Source organism: Mauremys reevesii, linkage group 2 (assembly GCF_016161935.1).
Source record: "Mauremys reevesii isolate NIE-2019 linkage group 2, ASM1616193v1, whole genome shotgun sequence".
NCBI lineage: Eukaryota > Metazoa > Chordata > Testudines > Geoemydidae > Mauremys > Mauremys reevesii.
The window spans coordinates 81895355-81917619 of record NC_052624.1 but is presented as its reverse complement, the minus strand read 5'-3'; the positions used below and the strand labels follow the sequence as shown (position 1 = coordinate 81917619).

The 22265-nt window shown below is 39.8% G+C and overlaps 1 protein-coding gene across 4 annotated transcripts in view; it reads left to right on the top strand.

Annotated features, from left to right (window-relative positions):
* ULK4 (unc-51 like kinase 4) overlaps positions 1 to 22265 on the top strand; it is a 425848-nt gene that overhangs the window by 400742 nt on the left and 2841 nt on the right. For all 4 annotated transcript variants that reach the window (XM_039526400.1, XM_039526397.1, XM_039526398.1 and 1 more), the window contains one exon: positions 21812 to 21900. In XM_039526400.1, coding sequence (XP_039382334.1) covers positions 21812 to 21900 — 89 coding nt within the window. The remainder of the gene's footprint in view (positions 1 to 21811; positions 21901 to 22265) is intronic.

The following is a 22265-nucleotide window of genomic DNA, read 5'->3' as shown; positions in this document are numbered from 1 at the left end:
GATGCAAGCAAAAAAAAATTTTGTTTCATTCACTTCCTCTGCCCAAGAGATCTACATTTTCTTTGTTATTAAAAATGAAAACCTTATGGATTTGCTTTAACAATCTTTAAAAATAATTGTCTGATACAGTTAAACTTAAAAACAGTTAAAAAAAACCCCAACTTGTAATCATCATACACATTTGTTAAAGTTACTTTGAGATGGTAACAGATTATCACAAATACTTATTATTGGATCCAAAAGGAAGCTGTTCTAAAGATTCCCTCAAGTGGGATGCTGCAGGGTTCCATTTTATCACCCCTATTCAACATATATGTGAAGCTGTTAGGGGAGATAGTGATGGTGTTATTGGCTGCTGTGTTGCCAGTAATTGTAACAATGCACAGCTCTATATGTCTGCTTTATCAGATCTGAATGATACAGATGATCAGCTTAGTTTGTGTCTAGTTAGATTCAGAGCTTAGAGGATGATGAGCTGCTGCAGGATAAATCCATATAAGACTGAGGTGATGCTGATAAACTGGGAAAAGCAACTGAAAAATTGGGGGAGTTGACATCAGTTTCTTTGACTGAAGAAGGGTTTATTTGTTTACTTTTTTTAACTAAAATTTTCCACTTGAGGGTCTGGGTGAATCTTCAGTGCTTCTGGGTGTCCAAATAGCAACACTTCTTATTATCTACAGTTGACAAGAAATTGGCAACCTTTTCTTTCAGATGCATATCTTAGTATAAAGGTCCATGCTTTTGTCACATTGAGATTAGAATGCTGTGACATACTGTATATAGGTCTGCACCTAAAATCCACTTAGAAACTCCAGCTGATACAGAATGCAGCTGCCCATTTGTTAAGGGGTGTTTCACCCCAGGGAGAATATTTACACTTGTGCCATGTGATGCATTGGTGTCCAATTTATTTTTAAGTGTAACTTAAGGTGCAGGTTTTTAACCTACAAAGCCTTAAATGGATTGGGCCCCTGGTTACCTCAGCGATTGCCTCTCCCCTTGTGTCATACCTCAGCACTGATATGATCTGAGAGGCTCAAATTTCCTGGTTAAATATGCAGGGACAGGAGACAGCACATTTTCAAGGAGGTCTCTCATGTTAGTTTACCTATTACCAGTGTGACTTTGTTGACCTTCAGGTTCTGCTGTGAAGCCTATCTGTTCTCCAGGCTTTGGGGGGAAGGACTTAGTCCCCAAACATAATCCCATGTTAGGTAATTGCCCTCTCCACCCAGCATTTGCACACAGATATTAATAGATATTATGGTGATGGGCATCAATATAAGAATTTGGAGAGAAAGAACACCCTCTTTCTACCTTGCAACTTGTTTAAGAAGAGGACGTGTCTTTAGCTATATCTTGCATAGTGCTGAGGATAATAAATAAAAGTATTAGAATATGTGTGAACCCGACCCACTATATGAATATTATGATTCTGTCTAAACAAATAAATAATAGGCACACCATTATGTAAGAAACAGCCCTAAGCCCCACATGTAGACAATGGGTTTCTGAGTTCCTAAGTATGGAGGGAGAGGAGGAGCAGTTAATGCAGACCAGTCTCCCCTCTCAGCTGCAAAATCCTTCCATATGTACTATTGCAAGACCCTGTAATCAGACTTCCCCTTCCAGCTTCAAAATTCTCCTTCTCCCTGTAAGACAAGCCCTTCTGAATGTAACCCTGTCCAACTGCCAGACCCTCCTGTGCTGCTAGGAAAATTATCCCATCACTCTCAATTGCTAAATTTTCTCACATCCCTAGGACAGTTGCAATCCCACTGGACTCCCCTAGTTGTTAGATCCCACCATATTCTTAGTTATCAAAGTCCATTTCTAGTCACTGTATTGTGCACCTCTCAGCCTATGGACCCCCGTTTCCATAACCTAACTACTCCTTTGACATATTGCTGCCAAATCCTCAATGATCTTCTTGGACAGCTTACGCACTCCTTTACCTTCCAAAATTTACTTAGATATAAAACCTTGCCTTTTTCATTCCCATCTGTGGTCAGCCCTTTGATAAAACATTAAGAAAGGCAACTTAATTTTTAGTTTAAAAATCTGGTCACCTTAGTAACATCTACAGGTGTAAATGCCATTGACTTGTCTGAAACGTTTCAGTCCAATTAAAAATGTACTTAACAAACTGGTTCAGCTAATTACAATGGTATTTCAACTCTTTCACCTGCATTACATAAATTACCAATGCCTTTTAATTATACCAATTTACCCATCCTCTAACATGGTAAGCTGGCTGTTCTCATGAGCATTTTGGTTACGTGTTTAGAGATGATTTTACAACTTTTTCTAATCAAATCTCATTTTAGTCTTCTCGTGTTTTGTCTTTTTACTGTAACCCCGGGATTCCTCCTGATCACAAAAATACTGTGATATCCTACTTTTACTATCTGTGTCTGTACTAATTTCCAGGCCTTGCTATTTGTTCTGATCTGTTAAGTCCAAACACAGATGTCAATGAAAGATATTACATTTATTTAAGATTTTTATTAGAAGCTTTTACCGTTCATTAAAAGAATGAAAAAGAGTTGGCCTCTTCCAGCTCTGAATATCCTTTGAACCAACTCCCACAGTTCACATGCATGTCAGGTTATCATCTTACTACTCACAAATAACTTCCCTAACCTTTAAACCCTTATGGTGGCTGGTAATCCTTTATAAAAGTGTTTCCTAGTGTACTTTTGTTAGGCAAGAACCAAAATGTTAACATCAGAGGGGTCGCCGTGTTAGTCTGGATCTGTAAAAGCAGCAAAGAGTCTATAAGGTGCCACAGGACTCTTTGCTGCTTTTACAGTGTGTTCTCAGGATCTAAATCCAGATAGTTGTTGTTATATTTGCATGTACATGGTATCTATACTATACATACATGGGGATGTTCTCTGAAAGACTTTTGTATTTTTGTGGTAGATTCCTTCTTTATTAAAATTACACTGTAGAGTTATTCTGAGGGTTCATACCATTCCACTCAGCTGATCTTAAATTCCCAGCCTTAGCTCCCCCAATCCCAGTTTCCCATTGCTGGCTGTCATAACAGTCCACAGCTACAGGTTGTGGATCTTTACTTAGTTATCCTACACTCCACCATTCTGGAATGCATTTTGAGGAAGAAACTACATGGAGTGCAGGATTGTTGAATTAAGGTACAATAAGCAGCAGACACAAGCACACCTTGTGCCAAAAGAGTGGAATCAAAAGTAGCGATCAGGGAGGTACCATCAGTAAGTACCTGAAGAGCTCCTACAGTAGATGGGAAAGAAGGTGGAAAAATCATTTTTTGGAGCAATTGTCCCTTGTATAAAAAGGTCATATCCGTCGTTATAGAGAGAAAAAGCTGGAAGGGATGAATAATGAGACATTATGTCATGGCAGAAGTGTTTGGAAAGGGACAATAGTTAGAATTGGAGGTTACATGTAGAACCTGTGGGTAGATGGGTAAGCGTTAGATTATGCTGGAACAGTTATTTCATTCACAGAGGATCTTCATTAGCAGAGGATGGTCAAATATGTATGTGATACAGTCTTTGGAAAAAAAACTTGGGCAGAAGTAAATGCATAGACAGTGGGCTAAAGAGGCTGCAGTCCCACTTCAAATGTAACAGTTTTCTATCTAGAGCAGGGGTAGGCAACCTATGGCACACGTGCCGAAGGCGGCACACAAGCTGATTTTCAGTGGCACTCACACTGCCCGGGCCCTGGCCACCGGTCCGGGGGGCTCTGCATTTTAATTTAATTTTAAATGAAGCTTCTTAAACATTTTAAAAACCTTTTTTATTTTACATACAACAATACATACATACATACATACAATAGTTTAGTTATATATTATAGACTTATAGAAAGAGACCTTCTAAAAACATTAAAATGTATGACTGGCACGCGAAACCTTAAATGAGAGTGAATAAATAAAGAATCGGCACAGCACTTCTGAAAGGTTGCCGACCCATGATCTAGAGTATACCTCAAAATTGTTTATTTTTAGGACATTGTTTCCCCTCTCCATAATCCATCATGAAAGGTGTCTGCCAGTGGGACATGAATGAGATCTGGGGTTTATGTTTTAAAAATATTTTCCAACGCCAGGAGGGGCATAGCCCAGAATGCATTTTTTCAGTATAGTGGTAACTATTTATTTGTGTGCTAGGGGCTGTGCCTACATATAAGAAGATATGATCCATGATTGTATACTATTGAGGGCAGGGACCCTGTCTTGTTCTATGTATGTTCAGTCCCTAAGCACATTGTGGGTGCCACCATAATGTAAATAATATTTTGTCCCTTCTGACCTTGGAAAATCTGCAATATTGTTCATGGTTATTCAGAGGTCTATGGTATATAGCTCAAACTTAAACATCTGAATTTCCCCCAAAATACTCAGAAGCACTAAGAAATTACGAATTGACATACTGGCTCAGATCAGTTGTCCATCTAGTCCAGTGTTCTCTCACCAACAGTGTCAAGCACTAGATGCTTCAGTGGGAGGTGCAAGAAACCCTACATTATGCAGTTATGGGAATATTGCCCCCACAAAGAGAGTTTGTGTCAGTGCATTGTATCAGAGGATCTCAGAATGTTTTCAGGCTCTCTTCTTAGCCTCAGAGAATCTGCATGAGTGTACACAGACATTTTAAGCAGAAATTGCCCGATTTCAAAGACTTTTAAAAAGTCCATAGCTGTAGTTTTGAATAATGGTTTGTGTAATTCTAGCAAGCCAAAAATATGTTGTTTAACACAGCCATCATCATCTAATTTATATACTTTTTGAGGAATATCATAGCCATTGTATGAGATTTCCATCTTTCTTGATAGTGATAGATAGTCCTCAGATACAGATGTTCTTCATCAATTTACGAAGAGAAAAACAACATAAGGAAAGCAATCAGTCCTTGCTACTCACAAAAAGTTACAGTTAGACACAGAACTAGCATATCTCATCCAACCTCCTATTGTAAGATGAGATAATAAAATTTTATCACTTGTACAGGAAGAGGAAAGGTTATTGTAATGAAAAAGTAACACTAGTCACTTTGTTGACATTCTTTCAGTAGAAGTTTTATAATGCTTTTTAGGTCATCCCGTCAGAGAACAGGAAACAGTTACCATGTTGCTTAGGTGGCCAGGCAACACAGAAAATCACGAACAATCCATAGTCTAAAATGTGCTTGTACAAAGCATTTGTTGAACAGTTATGAATAGTGATAAATTATAAATAAAAAGAATGTATTCACAGATAATGGAACAATGAGCTAAATTCACTGAATAAATAATTAGTTGTAAATTATTCATCCAGCTCTACCAAAGACCAAAGAAATTCTGAGGCCCCTGAAGTGTGACAATGACTGTCCCTACAAAAATGCAGAATGAAACAAAGTTATTTAGTCATTTATTAGCCTTTTCCCCCTGCCATATGTATAAATGTAGAAGAAATTAAGGTCCAATATCTCTAGTCTGGAACTTGGATGTAACTTTTTTCTTTCTAAAATGATTTTTTTTCAGTTTAGTTCTGCTGAAAGGAGCTGGCCTTGCAACCTTACTAAACCCTTTCTTTCATTGGGTTAGACAAAACAGATACAACAGGAGTAGTGGTGGTGCAAGCTTCCCCACATTGTCCTGCCAGTGTGCCCAAATACCTTGACTTAGAGGACTATCTTTAGTGGTGACATGTTAGTTCAGGTTTCATCTCTATTTATTCCTTCGCCTCTCTTCTAAGAATGCCCCTTTTGTTAGTGGTTTTGTGCTGTCTATGCATGTTGACAAGAACTGGAATGACACCTTCACCTAATTTCATCAAATGGCCATCAGATGGTGATACTTTGGATAACTATCATATTGGATTGGAATCAGCAATTTAGAAATGAAAGACTCAATATCTCATTATTAATCCCTTGATCCACCCAGTTCCCGTGGGTGCTGTTTTAGGAGCCTAATCCCAGTCTTTCTTCAAATTTTTGAAAGCAATTGGTCTTAATTACATCTCTTAGAAGATATGACTTTTTCTGCTAGTTAGCTCTTCAATAAAAGCAGGTGAGCTAGAGGCTTTGATCATACAGGTATTCTTTTTAAGTCAGATCTAGGCTTTTTAGATTTTGTTTTTGTATGTCTGATAGTATGCCAGAAAGTAATCCAAATAGTATGTAAAATAAAATTAATGTCTTCAAAAATGAAACTCAGAGCCAAATTTGATTGATTTGAACAATGAAATAGTGCTATAAAACTGTTCTTTAATGTACAAAATTATTTCTAACCTGTCAGGAAGATATTTCCAGGTACCTTAGCTCCAAGGAGAAGGATCACAGACTTGGTAAAATCACAAAACTCTTTTAAATTGCTAATTAAGTATCAGAGAACAAAGCCCTGAGATTCTACTAAGATTCTTTTTAGAAGTGTGAACACTACTTGCCTGACTACTTTCTTTAATGGATTGGGCATCTTCATTTTCTCTTCTGTCTATCACCTGACCTGGGCATTTACAGGTAATCTCTAAAGGCTCAGTTTGCCATAAAGTGCACCTTAATAGTGATGGATGAACCTTCTTGGATCTTGTTGCAAGTATTGTGTGACCTCATTGTTTCATCAGCCTTTGACTGGCACAATAGTGATATCATTACATTCAGTCAATAATCTTGACATGATGTTCTATTGTGGCACATTGGCTTTGTTCTGGAGGGCAAAGTTACAAAAATGGTCATCCTACCATGGTTAGAGGAGCAAAATGCCGGATCTTCTGGCAGATCTCCAAATACTCATTTGGGGTCCAATAATGTTTGCCCCATGTCTATAAATGAGTACAATTTAAGGGTTTCCTAAGAGTGGAGGATGAAAGACTGTTTACATCGAAGTGTCCCTCTGGTCTCATTTTCATAACCATGATAGTATTTAAATCATTAATACATTCGGGCTAAGTGACTAAACTGCCATTTCTCATTTATAGGAACACCCTGTTCATAATAGTTGTGCAATAATGAATACAAAACCATGGTACAATTAGCTACACCTCAGCAAAAGTGTCTTTACATGAGCAATTTATTCTGAAGCTGTTTGTTTTTTGTTGTTTTTTTAACTATTTTATATGCTAAATATGCTTTATTCAGTATATGTACATATTTATTATGGGGTATGCCTCATGTTATAATTATCACTTTTTTCCCCTCACAAATAGAAAATTAAAGGAAAAAAGTACCTCACTGATTTAAGTTGCAACTGAAAGCAGTGCTTTTGGTGTCATGACAGTTTCTGTGCATAGCTCAGTATAATTGTCCATCTCTGTACATTTGAAGCCCAAGATTGCATTAATGGTAGTGTTGCACATTATGAGTGAGGTGCACTTACCAGAGCTGTGTGGGTGAAGCTTGCCACAGCATTTATATACATTACGATTGTTTTAAACCAGTGTCATTAGCCCCTCACTTCCATAAAAATTAAATTCACCCACAAAATAAAAACAAAAAAGTCCACACATACACAAAATAAGAAAAATTCTTCTTCGAGTGCTTGCTCAGGTCCATTCCAATGTAGGGGTGTTTTTACCTCAGTGGTATCTGCCAGGTCGACTCCAGTGTCCACTGGAGTTGCGTGCCCATAGTGCCTGTATAAAGGGTATGCTGCCCAGCCACTCCCTCAGTACCTTCTTACTGTCCATGACGGTCGCTGGAACTTCAGCTCGTCCTAGCATTTTCCCCGCAAGTACTCCTCTCAGTGGACTTTGTTTTTTCTCTACTTGTACATAATTCTAGTTATTTGTAGTAGTTAAGTTCCAGTTGTTCGGTTAGTTAGATTAATGAACCCCACTAAGGGTATGGCTACACTTGAGATTTGCAGCGCTGGTGGAGGCTTTCCAGCGCTGCAATTAGTAAGTGTCCACACCTGCAGGGCACATCCAGCGCTGCAACTCCCTGGCTGCAGCGCTGGCCGTACACCTGGGTCTGCATGGGGAATAAGCATTGCAGCGCTGGTGATCCAGCGTTGCTCATCAAGTGTGGACACACACCAGCGCTGTTATTGGCCTCCAGGGTATTAGCAGATATCCCAGAATGCTTTTAACTAAATTACTCTTTGTTTTGTTATGCAGCCTCTCTTTGTTTTGTTGCTACCGGAGCTGCTTATCTAAAAAACCAACACAGCTCCTGTTTGCTGTGATCAATCAAATGAGATAACCCCTGTGAATGAGGCAGGCAGGGAGTGAGTGTTTGCTTGACAGAGAAGATACAGGCTGTTTGCAATTAAGAGTTAAGACTAAGGGGTCGGAAACATTTTCTGATTTTTTCAAGGCAGGAAGCTAACACACAGTGTTGGCTCCAAAAATCCACTCTCTCTCTCTCTCCCCATGCTCCCTGTCACACTACGCCCCACCCCACCCCACTCCTCTTTTGAAAAGCACGTTGCTGCCACTTGAACGCTGGGATAGCTGCCCATAATGCATCACTCCCAACAGCGCTGCAAATGCTGCAAATGTGGCCATACACCAGCGCTGGTAGCTGTGAGTGTGGCCACACACCAGCGCTGTTCCTACACAGCTGGATGACCAGCGCTGCAAACTACCAGCGCTGCAACTCGTAAGTGTAGCCATACCCTAAGTGAGAGAGGCAAGCTTTCAAGCTTACTCAGAGCTCTTCTTCAGGTTTGGGAAATTTTCAGAGCATCACTGCTAAATACAAGGTGAAACAGATTGTTTAGCATAAGTAGTTAACACATATTTCAAGAGACCATTCAAGGTGAAGTGGCTCATTAACACCCCTCCAGACATAGGTAGGAAAGGAAGTGGTGGGGGCAAAGGAGGGAGGAGAGAGACCAGCTGTGGGGCAGGTTGTTAGTTGGCTATAGATTGTTGTAGTAAGCTGTGAATCCAGTGTCTCTATTCAGTCTATGATTTTTAGAGTCTAACAAAGTTATAAATTTAAGCTCCCAGGCTCATAAGTTCACCCACAAAGCGATCACTCTATATCTGATCTATCAGTCCTCATCTTCAAAGGAAACCTGAATAGCACTTTCAAAAGGCAAGCCTGAAAGCTTAAATTCATAATTTTGCACTGCTGTAGAACTTTAGTAAAGACGCTACAGGCTTGTCTACACTGCCAGCCGGATTGACTGGCAGCGATCGATCTAGCAGGGGTCAATTTATCGTGTCTAGTATAGATGCAATAAATCGACCGCCAATCGCTCTAGCGTCGTCTCCGGTACTCCACCTCAACGAGAAGTGCAAGGGGAATCGATGGGAGAGCGTCTCCCGTCAACACACCTCAGTGAAGACAGTAGATCTAAGTACGTCAACTTCAGCTACAGCTACGTTATTCACGTAGCTGAAGTGTGTAACTTAAATCGATTTCCCCCTCCCCCCGGTATTGTAGACCAGCCATACTATGCTGACAGGAGACCTTCTTCCATTGGCGTAATTAATTCAGCTCCCCAAGAGGCAGTAGCTATGGCGACAGGAGAAGCTCTCCCATTGACATAGCGCTGTTTACCCAGGGAGTTTAGGTCAGTGTAACTACGTCGCTCAGGGGCGTGGATTTTTCCCTGAGCGACATAGTTATACCAATATAGGTCTATAGCGTAGGTCTAGCCTACGTTTCCCAGACCTGAAGAAGAGCTCTATGTAAAGCTTGCAAGCATCTCTCTCTCACCAACAGTAGTTGACATCCAATAAAAGATATACCTCATCCAACTTGACTCTCTAATATCCTAGTACTGACACAGGTACAACAAACACTGCATACAATAGTGGGAGGTCAGTAAGACAGTGGCATTTGGATGGATTTGTCTTTCCTGTCCTCACTAGTTATGCAGACTCCATTTTCCCTAGTTCCAGCTGCCAAAAATGTTTCATAGCTCTAGTGAGATGCCCTTCTGTCTATGCTGTTGATATGAAATATCAGGTATTTGGCTTTGTCCTTAAACTAAGGGAGGCTTCACTCTTGCAGGCCTTCTTTTATTAATGGTACACAATACATTGCCATCCTTGTCACTGGTTAGTATCACTTTGGACTTGTTGTCCTTGTATCTTTTTTCTTCTGGTTGATTCAGTCCTGCCAGGTTGAGGGGCTTGACCTTTCTTTCTACCCATGACAATAAGCACCTGTTGTGCACGTTAGAGGTGGCAGGTCAGGACAAGATAGAATGAAGATGATTGCACTTCACTTATTACTGCCTGTATGAAGAGAAAAAGATGATTTATGTTATTTCTTGTCATTACAAGTAATTATTGGAAATCATTTTACTTGTCTTTGCGTCCTTTTGTTGCAGCAAAGAAACTCTGCAGTGTTTACATTCACTCATGCCTTGCAAAATGATTATAAAGAGCAGTAAAATGGTGTTGTGTTGGGGACAGCTGTAGGGGTCTGTATGTCACACTGAGAACTGCCTGGAGCTAGGACTCAGCTAATTGATAAAGGCATAGAAAAGCCACTGGCAAATCTGTTCTTCTCAATCACTGATTGGAACTGCGATAAAATCAGCCATGTGGGGGAGGGACAGGAGAGGAGAGAATGGCTGTGGAATCGTAAAATCATTATTTGCTTAATGTCACTAAAACTGCAGCCCGTGTAGATGAGGTGGGCCTGGCCATGTGGAATCCAGCCACACCACTGATAAAAAGGGAAATGCCACAGTGACCTTAGGTAAAGGAAAGATGACATGAGAGCTCGTTTGTTTTTACCTCTTTTCACAACATATTGAGAAGAATCATTTGTGGAATGTACTGATATTGTGGCTGACAGTGATGTGGGAGAGGGGAAGCACAGTCAACACGAAGCTTAATGATCTCTCTGGTAGCTGTGAAACAATATGGCTGCAACCTGGCCTGTTGCCCTACTCATTCTGCTGGATATACTACAGCGGGGGTAGACAACCTATAGCATGTGTGCCGAAGGCAGCACGCGAGCTGATTTTCAGTGGCACTCACACTGCCCGGGTCCTGGCCACCAGTCCGGGGGGCTCTGCATTTTAATTTAATTTTAAATGAAGCTTGTTAAACATTTTAAAAACCTTATTTACTTTACATACAATAGTTTAGTTATATATTATAGACTTATAGAAAGAGACCTTCTAAAAATGTTAAAATGTTTGACTGGCACGTGGAACCTTAAATTAGAGTGAATAAATGAAGACTCGGCACACCACTTCTGAAAGGTTGCCGATCCCTGTACTACATCAAGTATTCTGACAGGACACTGTCCACGGTTTTGTCCGTAAGCACTATATCTGTGGAAATATATCTATTTCTGTGTAGAACTGGGCTGTTGCTTTCCATCTTTGTTTGTTTTTTTACCAAGCTGTATTGACATGAAAGGGTTCCATGAATGCATCAAGGCTGCCATTAATTTATGACACTAAGGAAGAATCAAATGAAGGAGACTTTATCCTACTCTCACAGAGTAACAAGTAGTAGCTGGAATACTACGGGCTTATGTTCCAGTAGAAGTTGCCATTCCTTACCCACTTGTTTGGAATGCAGTCATTTTCCAAAAGCCCTAGGAGTTGGCACTGCTCTGGCATTGAATAATAGGAGCCGGTGTGGTTGTGAGTAAATATGAGAGCAGGCCAACAAAGCAGTATTGACATTGTCAGCAATGAGAAATATGGTCTCTCTCTTCTTGGCTGAATGTTTCACTTCGGGTTGTACAGTGAAACTATCTGATTCTGAAACCTGATATCTTGTTTATGTTTGAGTCATAATTTCAACCCAGTACAAATCCCTGTGTCTATTACAATTGTTTTTGTTGTGGAGCACTTCTTGCCTTAATTCAGTGCTGCTGTGGGAACAAAAGGACTGCCATGTTCGTTTGGTGTTTCACTGCACTGTAATTTTACATAGTGCAAATGCTGCTGAGATTGCCTTGCTGTGTTATTTGTTGTGCCTATCACCATTACTTCCTTTTGACCGCTTCTCTGTAATTACACATGCATGATTTACTGGCTGCTGTAAAGTTATCTAATACAACTTGGCTTGTTTCAAAGCAAAACAAAACGTAAATTAACCAAAATAGTCCTCTCCAAAGTCAGTCGAGACCAAATGATTATTCTTGCCTGCCTGGCAAAGAATAAGCAGGTAAACACATGACAATAAACTAGAGTAGTTATCAAGACTCCATTTGTTTTTATGACAGTGTTCACAATTTTTTGGAAATTGGACCATTACATAAAATATAATTTTCCTCATAAATTGGTGTTTTAGAGACTGATATCCCTCCTCAGTCATCTCCATATTTAGTTGTTGTTGTTGGGGGTTTTTTTGATAAAGAGCACAAATCTAATCACATTTGTAAGAAAATATTTAGACATAAATTTTGACCTTTTATCAGAATCTTTAAAGGACTCTGTTTGGTACTTAATGAAAAGCTCAGGAGTTCTATTTCCAAGTTTTATGAGCCCTTGGAAACTAGGGAATGTACATATATTTCCTAAAGATCCTACTGAGAAAGGAGTGTAGAATGCTTTTAATATTTAGCCCCAAAATCATAGCCCACCATGATTTTCTAACACATTTTATCACTCTTGTTATTATTCCCCCCCAATATATATTTTTTATAATCTTCTTTAGTTCTCAACATGCCTTATCATCTTCCTGCTCCTCTTTAGATAGTCAAGTTAATGTACAAGCTTTTAGCTCTGGAGTCCTGGGTTCAAATCTAGGTTAGGACTCATGTGAAAATGAGTTTACTGATTGATCTTCATCCCTAGTGAATGTTGTTAATGTCACAGAACTGCTGCTCACTCTCAGCCATTTTGGCTTTCTGCTCAGGAAAGGCTAAGGATTTAGGTCAGGCTTGAAATGCACTGGGGAAGCTTGCACAGCATCTGGTCATGCTATGCTCTGCTGAAGCCAGTGATATTAGTCCCTTACTTTCATGAGTGCCAAATCAGCATTTCAGAATGAGAGAGAGGAAGATGCCAAGCTAGAGAAGCATCAGATTCCTTGACAAACTGCCACTGCCCTGCAGTTTTGGAGATTCATCTGGGTCTGTTGTATAGCACAGGAATGTCCTCTTGGATACTGTTGTCCTTAGATACTCAAGCATTTCTTAATTGCTCACTCACTTGAATACTCCTGCAGTACAATAGTCACCATTAAAAAGTCAGCATTTTCCAACAATTACCACTCAATGGAATTGGCTTTCCCTACGGTGAGAACAGGAGATATTTATCATAGCTGTTTGGTAATGGTTATTACTATTATTTATGGTATGTATTTATTTATATTAGGGTAGCACCAAGTCATGGACCAGGGCTCCATTGTACCAACGCTGTACAATGCACAAAAAAAGATTGCCCCTACCCCTAGGAGCTTACAAGCTAAGTACGAGACAAAAGGCAGCAGGTGGTTACAACATATAGGCAGGGACTGCATAAGGTAACAATGAGACAGAATGAATCAGCATAATTAGTAGTGGTCATAGCACGTGAGCTGCCTAACCAAGTTCCAGTTTTTCTGCAGACATCACAGAAGAAGAGATTTTTAAGGAGGATAATGAGGTGATTTTGGCAGATGTTTACAGGAAACTCTTCCAAAATGTAGGGGGCAGTATGGGAGAACGCATGACAGTCTTATTTGAAAATTTAACAAATGGGACCTGAAGGTTGCCATCATTGGTCAAATAGATGCAGGGGTCAACATCAATATAATATAAAAGACAGTAGATAGAGCGGGGATAGGCTGTGAAGGGCCTTAAAAATGAAGATGAGAAGTTTGTGTGTTATGCAATGGAGAAGGGGGCACCAGTGGAGGGATTCAAAGTGATGGGGTCAAATCTATGAGCCAGGAAAATGATCTTTGCAGCAACATTTTGAATGGAGATAAGTGACGCAAGATGAGATTTGTCAAGGACAGAGAGGAGGTGGTTGCAGAAACCAAGACACAAGAAGATGAGGGATTTAGCTATGTGGGTGGAGAGGAAAGACCAGATCTCAGAGATATGCAGAAAAAAGTAATGAAATTTATACTCGGCCTGGACCTAGAGAGAGGGCTGAGCTGAAGGTAACACCCAGGGTATGGGCTTCGGTGACTGGTGGTGGTGTCCACGGTGACTGTGAAAGGATGGAGTGAGGAGGCCTTGTGGGGAAAGATTAAGAGCTGTATTTTGGCCATGTTGAGCTGAAGCTGACATCTGGACATCCATGAGGAGACATCAGAAAGAAAGGCTGGGATCTCTTTTTGGATAGAAGCAGACAAGTCTGGAGAGGTAGATCTGTGAGTCATCAGCATAGAGATGATAGTTGAAGTTTGTGGATGAGATCACCCAGTGACAGGGTGGCAAATGTTTACTTTTTAATCTGATATTACTCCTTTATGTGTATCCCAGGGAACACTGTACCACTGTATGGGAGTTTCCTACAACCCCCTCTGGACAGTCTGTAACAACATATATTTCTACTATGAGCAGGAAACCTCAGACTCTTTTTGTCAATTAACAACTGCAGTTCACTTATATTGGATGCAGTTATTCTGACAGTAGTTAAGAAGAGACACAAAGAGATTCCCCTACCCAACTAAATTAAACTGAACACTTTTAATTCACTGTTATAATGGACAGAAACTGCAATAATAATGGATATTTTCTGGGTAATAAAGACATTTGTACTTCCTGAAGGAGAGTAGAAAACAGTTGCCAGTTAGCAATTTTGTGACTTTTCAAGATTTGTAATAACCCCGAGGTTAGTCTGTGTATGTGTTTATGTATATTGAGGAAGAGGGGGTACATTCAAATTGGAGGGTGCAAAGAAAGATCCAAGGTGAAGTAGCATTCACAAGTGTAGTCCAGCAATTCCCTTTCACTCGCCCCAACAGTCCTGAAGTCCATCTGACTTTCAAAATGTCAGGGAGCTGCTGTAGTCACAAGTTACCACTGGAAATTGCTTTGAACTCATAATAAAGATGTCTGTGTAAACACACACAAACACACAAAAAGGGTGCAAGATAGGTAGGATGAAATACTGGCCCTATTGATGTCAAAAGGAGTTTTGCCATTGACTTCAATGAGGCCGGGATTTCACTCATAAAGAGCAAAAAAAGGTGTTTGAAAGTTCTTAAGCTAAGCTTTCTGATGTAGGTTTATTGTCACAGATACTGGCTTGTTTTTACATGTATTTACAAGATCTGAAAGCCACAAAGTCTTTCTAATCTCTGTAGATGGAGTGCATGCCTATAATGATGTTTGCCAAAGAACACCTGGAACACTCATGCTTTTATAATTTTCATTTCTTGTTTTTATGGTCCATCAGCATTGCCCAGGCCTGTTCAGAGAAGCTGGCAATTAGTAACACAAACTAAACCTGCTCAACTTGCTTTGCTCTTGCCACATATGCATTTGTATATCTCCCTCCCCATCCAAAATATTAACAGAGGAGAGAGTAGTAAGAAAATGCATAATGATGCAGGGGAGTATCAGAAATATTTTCTCAAGTTCCAAATTAGTTCTACTACTCATAGGTAATAAAGATACATGTGGGTCACTCCAATGAGTACTGTTTCAAAGTTGGTACATTATGTTTGTACAATTTTATAGTGTGTTAAGAATTTTGGGGTTTTTTTCTCTTTAAATAGTCAGTAATTGAGCATGACTGAGTGTCCCTCTGCTGATCGCCATAGGCTGTAGACCTCTCTACCACCATTTTAAAATTATAACAGTAGGGACGTGCTTTGTTGATGTTCTGAATAAACAGATGCTGCTGGTTTTTGAAGTCTATGGTGAGAACAATCATAGTATGTGCAGTTCTCTCTGTCTCATGGTAGGAGAAAATGCAAATAGAAATATCTACCAATAAATAAAATATCATGAGACGTGTTTGCAAACATTGTACTTCATTCTTGCTGTCCCTCAATTCCTGGAGCTGCCAGGGGCCAGTCTGGGCCCTGACAGAAGTAAATCTTGAAGCCACAAGGACTACTGTAAATTTTGCCCACAGTAACAGCTTCCAAGGGGCTGTTATACTGGTCAGGTGTTGAAGGCAGTGACCATGCCACTGACAACCTCTTCCTTGGGGGCGGGGAGAGGGAAAGACCAGGATGGAGTGGCAGAACTGGTTGTGCTGATACCAAGCAACCCATAGATTCACTAGGGGAATTCACAGTTGCCTAGTTAGGGCAAGTTTTACAGGCCTTTTCCACCACTGGAGCAGCACAAAGACTTGTATCGGGGTTGTGAACCTTGCCCAGTACTTACTGACAAACTGGGGACACACTTAGTCTCTGCACAAACTTAGTTTAAGGGAAAGGATAGCTCAGTGGTTTGAGCAGTGGCCTGTTAAACCCAAGGTTGTGAGTTCAATCCTTGAGGGGGCCATTTATGGATCTGGGGTAAAAATCTGTCTGGGGATTGGTCCTGCTTTTTTGAGCAGGAGGTTGGACTAGGTGAGCGCCTGAGGTCCCTTCCAACCCTGATATTCTATGGTTCTGGACTATAAGACCAAAAAGCAAAGTGGTTCTGCCCCTGTTCCATATGAATTGTGAGTGGCAAACTAGGTGATATGCTTTATTTAGTTAATGTAGTGCTTATGAGAAGATGCAGGATTGACAGCCTTGGAGACTGAATAACATAGACACTCCCCAGGTTACACAAACCCAATTTACAGAAATCCAGACTTACAGAAAAAGTTCCATAAGCTTTTTTTTTTTTTTTTTTTTTTTTTTTTGCGTAATTGTCAGAGATACATTCCCAACTTACACAAAATTCAACTTCCACAAGGCATCCCGGAACAGAATGCTTGCATAAGTCAGGGAGCTTCTGTAGTTTCCATAAGTAGGTGTGACATGGGCAGCATGTGCCTGTAATTTTATCAGATGCATACAGTGAAGATGTACGTGTAGTTATATCAGACCTCAAGGAAAAAGTATGATGCCATACCATTATGGGCTCCACATAAAGTGCCAAACTGGTAAAAAGAGAAGTCCAAGGTACATGTGCAATGGTGCACTTATATTTCTGTATGCAATTACTGCAATGGCTTGTGAAAATCAGTCATTTGGCAACAGAAATGAGTACTTAGACACCTAAATAGCTGTTTGTATTTGCAATTATTTGCATGTATACTATCCATACTTGTGAAGATAATTTCAGTGCATCTGAGTATGGTTCTGGGGTCTTGCTTGCTTTCTGATTTAAAAAAAAAAAAGCTGATAAAATAAGTTTTTAGTGTGAAAAGGGCCCTCTTTGTTTACCCAATTAACAATTTTGCATTTTCTCACCATATCGATATAATTTTCCTACACAGAGAGCAAGCTTGCAACTCACTTTAAACCTGAACATGGCAGGAGAAAGCCATCCCCTTCAAAAGAGATGTTAATTGATACTGAAGTGACTCATAAATTAAAGTCGCAAGTTGTGACAAATTGGAGAAAACCGTTCAGTGTCATAAAGCTGTAGACCTTAAGACGAGCAAAGATTCCTTATCTTTCCAGATAGTGTAAAACTATGCCCAGTTTTTGCAATTGTCTTGTTCTGAGAATGAAACTGGACAAAAATCAATGTGAGTTACATCAGAACTCTGGCTTCACTCAGCTCATTAGCACTGTAATAAAGGGCTTTCAATCATTTTTGTATTTCATACATTTTCCTGCATGCTAAATGCACTTGTCTTTAGCAGCACTGTATTACCTGAACAGCTATTCTGTATTTTAGAAAATAATGATATTTACATATCAATTATGATGTTCTTTATGACTCATATTTGCTTAATAGAATTGAACGGAGAAAGCCTGCTGTTTGGTTATTAGCTTCATAAAGAAAAGTCATTTTGAAATTCTTATTAAATTGCAATGAATGTGCAACTAAACTGAGATTTAATTACATTTTTAATTAAAGGAACAACTATTGATTGTGAGTCATTGAACAATGTCTTATAACCCACCACAACAAATCACCATTTTTAAAAGAGACCTTCAAACTATTTGTTAGGAACATAATGAAACCCTTAAAAATAGAACAGGTCAAGTCACATGGAGATGTGTGGTGGAAGAAAGAATAAAATGTGTGAAAAAAACGCTTGTAATGTTCTTATTAGACATAGTATATTAATATTTATTGTCATCTGAAAACCACTCAGAAGACAAAAGATTATGATTGTACATCAACTTTTCAATAAGAATACAGTATATTGAAAATTGTTTTTGTCCTGGTTCTATTAGCTAAAGAATGATTCCTGAGCTCAACCAAGTTTTTTCTACATAGCCTTTATATACTAGGAGAGATCTAACATCTTATGTCTCAGCAGCCCTCTAGCAACTCTTGGAACAATACAACTTGGTAAAGCTAACTTAAAAAAACCCCCCGTTTGGCAAAAGCAAATTGTATTGCTTGTTGGCGTAAGTAAGTATCTTTTTGGTACTGGCAAAAAGATAGCCATAATACTGGCAAGTGCTATCCAAGCTACACCGCACCGCTCAGCCAACTCACCTCACACCTGATCTGCAACTTCTGTGTTGTTACAGTATTGATCCTCTCCCAAGCTAGCTGTGTGATATGGATACATTTCCTAATGGAGGGTGAAGCACATCATTCTGTGTTCCAGTTATCAACTTTAGACACGGAAACCCTATTTGCATGGCAAATCTGTACACTCAGGTGCTATTGGACAAAAATTGATCATGTATGTTTCTGTATCTGTTTGAAGCCTCTTTGAAGATTTGTCCCTTAAATTTGTTTTGGTTGGTCTTGATTGAAAATGTATATAGGAAACTAACAAAACTAACAGTTCCTCACTAAAAAAAAAGTTCATTGTGACCAGTTGCTTAACACAATATTAACAAGGCAGAAGGAACAAAAGCCAGAAAAGGAAAAGAACAGGTTAAAGAATACTAAGATACGTTAGAGGTAGTAAAACCAGCAGAGCCTAATGAAATTCACCCTATGGTACTTAAGAAACTGGTTGAAGCAATCTCAGAACCAATAGTGATGATCTTTGAGAACTCATGGAGCAGATGGGTGAGATCCCAGAGGACTGGAGAAGGGAAAACACGGTACCTATTGATAAAAAGAGGAACAAAGAGGACCCGGAGAATTATAGACCAGTGAGCTGAACTTTTGATACCTGGAAACATACTGGAACAAATTATTAAACAACCAATTCATAAGAACCCAAAGGAAGTAACAGCCAACATGGATTTGTCATGCCAAACCAGCCTAACTTTCTTTTTTGATAGTTACTGGCCTACTGGATGGGGGGAAACTATAGTGGTGATATATCTTGATTTTAGTAAGGATTTTGACATAGTCCCACATGACATTCTTATAAGCAAACTAGAGAAACATGGTTTAGACAAAATTACTATAAGGTAGGTGCATAACTGGTTTAAAGATCATACTCAAAGAATGATTATCAATGGTTTACTGTCAAAGTCGGGGGGACGTATGTAATGGGACCCTGCAGGAGTCTGTCCTGGATCCAATACTGTTCAACATTCTCATTAATGACGTGGATACTGGAATGGAGAGTATGCTTATAAATTTTTCTGGATACACCAAACTGGGAGGAGTTGCAAGCACTTTCCAAGACAAGATTAGAATTCAAAATGACCTTGACAAATTGGAGAATTGGTCTGAAATCAATAAGATGAAATTCAATAAAGACGAATGCAAAGTACAAATGTGCATCTACAAAATAGGGAATAGTTGGCGAGGCAGCAATACTGCTGAAAAGGATCTTGGAGTTATAGTAGAGCACAAATTAAATATGAGCCAACAATGTGATGCAGCTGCAAAAAATACTAATGTTCTGGGGGGGCAGGGTATTAACAGGCATGTCATATGTAAGAGACAGGTGGTGATTGTCCCACTCTCCTTGGCACTGGTGAGGCCTTAGCTGGAGTAATGTGTCCAGTTCTATGTGCCACACTTAGGAAAGATGTGGACAAATTGGAGAGTCCAGAGACGAGCAACAAAAATGATAAAATATGAGGAAAGGTTAAAAAAAATGGGCATGTTTCGTCTGAACATTCAAAATCCACTACGTTAAAAGGTTGTTAAGATTGCAAGGTCAAACACACGTGTTAGGAAATGCCAGAATGATGGTGCCCATGCGACCTTAATTCAACTGTCTCCTGCATATGGATGATTATACAGCCTTACTTACATGATCACAAACGTTTTTCCACACAGGACTCCTGCCTCATTCAGTGCATAGGATGGTGGGTGCTCTGGGGTTGAATCAGAGTTGTGTGGTGAATGAGGCTGGTGTCTGTGGATCTCTGCCTCAGTAGTTGCAGAAGTTGGAAGGTATGTAGTGAGGGATGGAGGGGGGGGGGGGTTTGCAGGAAGAGAAAGGATAGTCTTGTGATTAAAGCTGTTCAGAGCAAGAAAAGTGTTTTATAATTTTGGTTGGTCCAGTGTGTTGTCTTTGTTTAGAGTTCTATAATTCAGAACACAAATATTCTGTATCTCGAGGATGAGGAATAGAGGTGGATTACTGAATAGTAAATTGAGATGCTCTGATATAAACCTCTAGAGTGTAGAAAGGCTGAAGTACTTGTGATAGCATGAGTACCTGAGGATGGATTTGTACATAGGTAATGAATTTACCGTTTTGTCCAATTGGGGGGAAAGATTTTAGTTAATGCAAAGAAGACCCCCATTCTTTGTATAGTGTAACTATAGGCTGTTTGGATTACAAGTGCAAGTGACACTGGTGCAGTAGGATAAATGCTGGCACAGCTTCTGGCATGGTGGCAGCAGTAAATACAGCTTCTCTCTAGCTTTAAAAAAAAGGATATTTGTAGGCATAGCGGCCTATGTCTGAGCAATGTTAAATAGGGCCAGCCATGGGATGTTATATGTTACAGCTCCCTGCCAATTTTAGGATTCAAAATTGTGATTTCAAGCAGTAACTTCTGAATTGTTAGTGGCCAACCAATAGCCTTTGCAGGTGGCAACCCATATCCAGATTTTAGTAATTTCCTGGGATGTATGTGGAATGTACCAATAGTGCTCCTTAAGCAACTTGTCAGGTATTCAATGTCCACCATGCAAAGCATGTGATTCCATTTCATGTCACCCTTTGACCTTCCCATCAGCATGATTAACTAATCAGGAAATGGGAAGCCACTTGCAGCTTCCTGGCACATCAGTAGTTATAGTTCTTAAGAGTGGCACTGTGATAAAACAGGTACAACACATATAAGCGTTACAAGGTCAGCTGGAACCAGCGTTAATCCACCATAGAAAGGTTTGCAGGATTTGCCATTCATTTTTATGTTGTATAGACAGTAAGGTAATTATGCTGCTGTGTACATTTAGTGTTTCTTATATCTGATACGTGGTAATGGTCCCATCAGGAAGGAACAACTTGTATGAGCAATTCCCACAAAGCAGTGATTTTAAACTAGCCTCCTCAATATGCCCATAACAAACGTGACATTTTATAATACAGATAAGTAACCTGAAGGCTGACTGATATAAGGCTGACTGTTCATTTTCCCCTCAAGTGGGGGAAAAAATGATTTTGTCCTGAAATTTTCCCTGAAGTTCAAAATAAATGGATATGCTTAGTTGCACTGATAGTAAAAATGAAAACCAGTTACTCAGGGTTAGTGGACTATGATCTGTGAATTTTCACACATGCAGGGATACAGAACAAGAATGAATCTTGTTTAAGACACTTTAGACATTCTGCAGTTAAAATCCAATCTTGTTCAGTAAAGGGGTTTACTTTTGTTGGGTCTCTGTAATGTCACATTCCATTTAAAACTGTAACAATTGCTATAACTTGTTTCTGTCCTCCTCCCCGCTTTCTTCCCCTCCTCCCCCCCAAAAAAAGACAAAGAAGAATTGCTCACTAAGCCTTTGATAACTGTTCTTTTTTTTCATTCCAGGTAACTTCAAACAAGAAGCACTCTGAGAGCCTGAAGAATGATGGTGACAGTCTTATTCACGTTCTAGAGAGACTGGCCCAAACTGCCAGGTGAGTTCCCTCAGGCTTTCAGGAATTTCCAGGGCTGAGAGCACGCCCCTCCCCTTTTGTCTGAGATGGTCTTCTCTTGTAATCGCCTCATGTGCACTACAAGCTTCTCCTGTTACCAGCCCTCCCCTCCCGTATACTCCTGTCCTCAAAACTCCCTTTATTCAAAGCTTTCTTGCTTTTTTTGTTGCTGTTGTTGCGGTGTACTTTGATCCCAGATGTGGCTAGGCCATAGTTCCGTCACACAATCTTTTTTTCTTTTTGTTAACAGCTCACCTCTTCATAACCAGATACTGGTTTATTGTTTCCCTGTACAGTGTACTGGCAGCACAACATGGCTTTGTGCCCTTTCAAAGTAATGGTGGTGG